The sequence below is a fragment of the Coptis chinensis genome, chromosome 2 (genome assembly GCF_015680905.1).
Source record: "Coptis chinensis isolate HL-2020 chromosome 2, ASM1568090v1, whole genome shotgun sequence".
NCBI lineage: Eukaryota > Viridiplantae > Streptophyta > Magnoliopsida > Ranunculales > Ranunculaceae > Coptis > Coptis chinensis.
In genome coordinates, this window is record NC_141457.1 from 112,818,087 (window position 1) to 112,822,823 (window position 4,737).

Genomic DNA, 4,737 nt, shown 5'->3' on the forward strand with positions numbered 1-4,737 from the left:
TTTTTTTTATTAAATAAATATAATAATAGTACACTTTATTTCCAAAATGTATTTTATGTTGTGGTTCATCCATTAGATTTCATTTGATATGAAAATATAGGGTGGTGATATTGGCACCCACCTTATTATGAACTACACCCACTTTATTACTAAACCTACTCTTTAAAGCAGCATGCACTCACCTACTCAATAAACCCACAAAAAATTTCACTTTTTTTTTTCTCTATCATGAGAATATATCCGAAAATTGAGAGTTAATTACTTAATAATAAAATAAAAGTTATTGGATTCACTTAATTTAATTCATTTTATTTGTAAGAATTACTTCCAATTCATTCCATACAAAATTGTCAACTTATTATTAAGAAACAAATGAGTATTAAATATTGGAAGAATCTCATACCTCAATTAAGTAAGCTCCTTTAACTATGAGAATGCCAAACTCAAATGAGACTACGAAGAAGGAGATACTAAGGAAAAAATAAGTTTAAGCAGGAAATCCTTAAATTTTTATTGTTTGTGATAAAGAAGAAATAACCTCTTTTGTTTGAAATAGGTGGGTGTAGTTAACAACGAAGATGACTCTTATGTCCAACCGAATAAAAGATTTTGAAGTAGGTGTAGTTCATAACATGGTGAGTGCCAATATCACCACCCAAAATATAACATGTGTAATCGTACTTAAATGTAATTTTTCGTTTTATTTTTAATTTTTAGTTTTTGAATTATTTATAGCATTTTTTTTATAGTGGTCCACGTGTGTAATTGAGTGTTCACATAAGCATATGTTAACTATTTGAGATGGAACTTAGACAGAATCCCCACATTGTTAAAATAAAAAACCACGGTGCCCAAAATGTTAAAAAAAAATTTGCTACCCACTGTGAAATTGGCCATATTGGATGCCCATAAATTTATTTTTTTCCTAAATTTTAGTTACAGATTTAAAGAAAAAAATCCTGATTGACGTCAACAATATAAATTAAAATTTTCATTTTGCATATGTAAAATACTATATAAATTTACATTTTCATATGAAATTTTAAATTTACATTGGTAAAGAAAACTATGTAATTTTATATTGTCTTATGTAAATACAAATTTACATATAATGACATCATCCCAATTTGTCCTTGAGCCAAAATTATTGATGAAAATTTGTCTTTGAGCTGAAATTATAAGTGAAGATTGATGATCTCAGCCCAATTTTCCTTAAATTCGTAATTAAAATTTAGGGTGGATTTGGGGCAAAAATTATTATTGGGCTTTGGCCTTGGCGTAATCTATGTATTGAGTTTACAGTGAACGGGTGAATGTCGTCCATAGATGCGTGGTGAATGTTGTAACAACAAAACATTGAACGCAAAACCTGATGTTTTGTGTGTAACTTGTAAGAGCATTCCCAATGCAGGGGATTTCAAGGGGTTTGTGACTATAGTCACCAGTTTTGGGGAAAAACTGCTCTGCAATGCAGAGGTGATTATTTGGTGAATATTTTGCTAAGTTGATTTCAAAGTGAGATGTTTTGTGTGTAACTTGTAAGAGCATTCCCAATGCAGGGGATTTCAAGGGGTAGACTATAGTCACCAGTTTTGGGGAAAAACTGCTCTGCAATGCAGAGGTGATTATTTGGTGAATATTTTGCTAAGTTGATTTCAAAGTGAAACTCATCACCGAGATAGTGGCTGACTTGTAAATTTTGGACGGGATGTTGGATTCCGTTTCGCATGATTTTTCGACTTTTTTTTTGTTTTTTTTTAAATTTCAGATGGGATGTTTCATTCCGTCCGGAGCGTTTTTTCGATTTTTACGTCCAGACGGAATCCAACATCCCGTCCGAGATATTTTTTCACCTTTGCATTGCACAACTTCACCTTGTTTTTCACCAAAACGGTGAAAAGAGGGAGAATAACGGCTACGTGGAAGTGATAAGGGGGAATTATTTTGACTTGCATGGGGAATGCTCTAAGAGGCATAGCCACTCAAGTATGTCAAAAAAATCTTTATAGTGTCTAAAAATTAACATGATATACTCATATAGAATGCCTGGGATGGATTTTGTAGTAAATTGTTCTATATCTGGCTATAGCTGTTAGAGACTCAACCACACATTAAATTATGGTCTCGGAAGTAAGATGTTAACAAAAACCACAAACATAAGCCATGACATAGTCAACCACAAGGGAGCCTAAAATGTCGCCAAGATATTATTTGAGAATATTCAAGTCATCTTCAAACTCAAAACCTGTAAAAGCCAAGGGGGGTGATTTAATCTCTCTTGTTTCAAGTTTTCATCAACATCAAATGCCTTTTTGGCACTTTGGAAATTTGAGTGCAGGTTTGGCACCTGGATGAGCCCCCACTGTTGGACTGATGCTAATTCTTCTCTTCTATCTGCCCTGTTATGAGTGTCCGTACGTGGTCTCTGAGTGAAGCTGGATTGCATGGAAGAAGAAAAGCTCGGTCCAGCATCTGCATTAATTGGTGTCTCATCCTTGTTAATTCGTCTATATCTTGCGGGGCCTAATGTCAACTCAATTTCATTCTCATCTTCAATCTCTAGCACACCATCTCCACCTTCAGCTGGACATTCCAAGTCAAGCTCCCTTCTTATCTTTTCCTGATTTTTGATACAAGAATTAGTTTCACTTCGATTGATTTTGTTCTCCGGGGACCATCCCTCTGGCTCGCGTCTATAAGCCTTGTTGCTTTTCATATTTTTCATTAACATCTTCTGGACTCTATATAGCCGGTGAAGTTCATACACCTGCATAATCATTTTGAAGCTTGAAGTCATTCAAGCTAGAAAATGGACATTAACTAATTATCAAGATCTGGACACACACAACTATACCTGCTCTCTAAATGTTTCTTCGTGCTTTAGTATTGCCATTTTCATGGATTGCCTGTCATATGGATTCAATACCTTTTCCATTCACCTTCGTTATCCAAAAAAATTTATAGTCTGTTTTGGAGGTGCCTTTGCCAGGCCAGAAAAGCCAAAACTAGTAGCTTCAATCTTTCTCTTCAACTTGGATCGTATAATGTATGTTTGTCTTCACTCTTCAATCAATCAATCCTCATAAAAAATATCTCTTTGCATTTAACCTGTTGAAAGAAATTTTCACAGAGATTAATGGGAAGATTAGTACAAAGTCCACATCTAGTTTGTCAAGGGCACTAACGAGGACTTAACATGGTTAATTGGTTATCCTTATCCATTAATTGATCGAAATCACAAAACTCTTGAGTTTAATGGCATCCATTTCCTGGTTGAGATCAAATCAACTCAACAAATATAAACATACTCTTCTTGTTATTTCAGGTTATATGCAGGGTTTTGACTAGCAGTCAATCCTCCTTAGTTGTGCACTTCTGTCTTCTTATGGACATGCAATACACATGCCAAACAAGAGAACTTGAAGTAGAAATGTACATGTTCAAGCAAGCTTCAGATTTAAATCAAAATACAAAAAAGCATGTTTTTCAAGTTAATCAACGAGTGAAACTATTATATATGGAACGTAAGAGTTGAAAGTTCAATCAGAATTTCTGTTGTTCTGCACTTCTGCGAGTATATGTACATATTGGAAGTTTGGAAACTCTGAATTTTGTTGAGATGAAATGCGACTCAGCACAAAATATTTGCTCAACACTCGAAACAGATACCCTACTCTCACTACAAGTTAAATTACCTGGAAGTTTAGAACATGCTAATTCAGATATATGGATTCTATTTTCAAGACAACATCCTTTTAGAAACTAACTAGAAGATCAAGAAAAGTCCCACCAGCAAACAAACCATATCTAGTTTTGAGATCTCCACAACAAAATCAAGATATGAAAAGTAGGGGGTGCAAAAAAAAAGTAGCTCTGTTTTCTCTCACCTGTAGATTCCCATAAACTGAGAGCAACAAAAATGAAGAACGAAAGATCTTCTATCTCTTTCAAGAAAAAGCTATATTGTAACCTTTCTTGTTTCCTTTGTTACCACTTGAAGATGAAATGGAACCACACCGTACCTTACTTTGATAAAACAACACCACTCCTTTCACATTCCCAACAACTATATACTGCATCATAACATATTAAACTAAACAGAAGTGAAGAAGAATTTAAGATTCTTTGGTACAGAGAGACATGAGATAATATTGTATTTGGGAGTGATAAGCATGCCAAACAAATCTCAGTGTACTTAGCCAATGTGATTCAAGATATGTGAAAGAGATGCTCAGACATGTACAGCAAGAGAAAAATATTATATTAAGTAGGTATAAATATAAGTTAACAAACTTTTATGTATATATATATATATGGTATAAAAAACCATAGTAAACGGATCATACACTCTTATATTGCTATATAGAATCATCAAATGGACAGCTTAGGCTACTAAGGTGAACCACATGCTCCTAAGGATTCTATATATCATTAACAGTTGTTCTCTTAATTATGTTATTATGTGTCTAAATATCTTAATCATAGAGATCGAGAGAGATGGGAATATAGCCGACCCAATGATCTAGACCGTACAATACGTGGATATCACTTGGATGGGGTAATGGTCCAATATATAAATTCATGACTGAATGGCGTATCTTGGGTCTTATCCAAATTGAACTAAAAACTCTTGGATGTATTTATTAGAAAAAGATAACTTTGTTCAAATGCGTGAAAGAAGATTCATCACATGTACTGATGTACTCCCGTCAATCTTCATAATGCATCAAATTATAG

General features: G+C 33.9%; 1 protein-coding gene across 1 annotated transcript; it reads right to left on the bottom strand.

Annotated features, from left to right (window-relative positions):
* Positions 1–2,092: 2,092 nt before the first annotated feature.
* On the bottom strand, positions 2,093–4,333 carry LOC147520828 (uncharacterized). The gene is made up of 3 exons (XM_086592328.1): positions 3,888–4,333; positions 2,855–3,108; positions 2,093–2,767 (listed from the first exon to the last, which is right to left on the bottom strand). The coding sequence occupies exons 2-3, from the start codon at positions 2,933–2,935 to the stop codon at positions 2,222–2,224; spliced, it is 627 nt and encodes a 208-aa protein (XP_086448454.1). The 5' UTR covers positions 2,936–3,108; positions 3,888–4,333; the 3' UTR covers positions 2,093–2,221.
* Between the last annotated feature and the right edge of the window lie 404 nt (positions 4,334–4,737).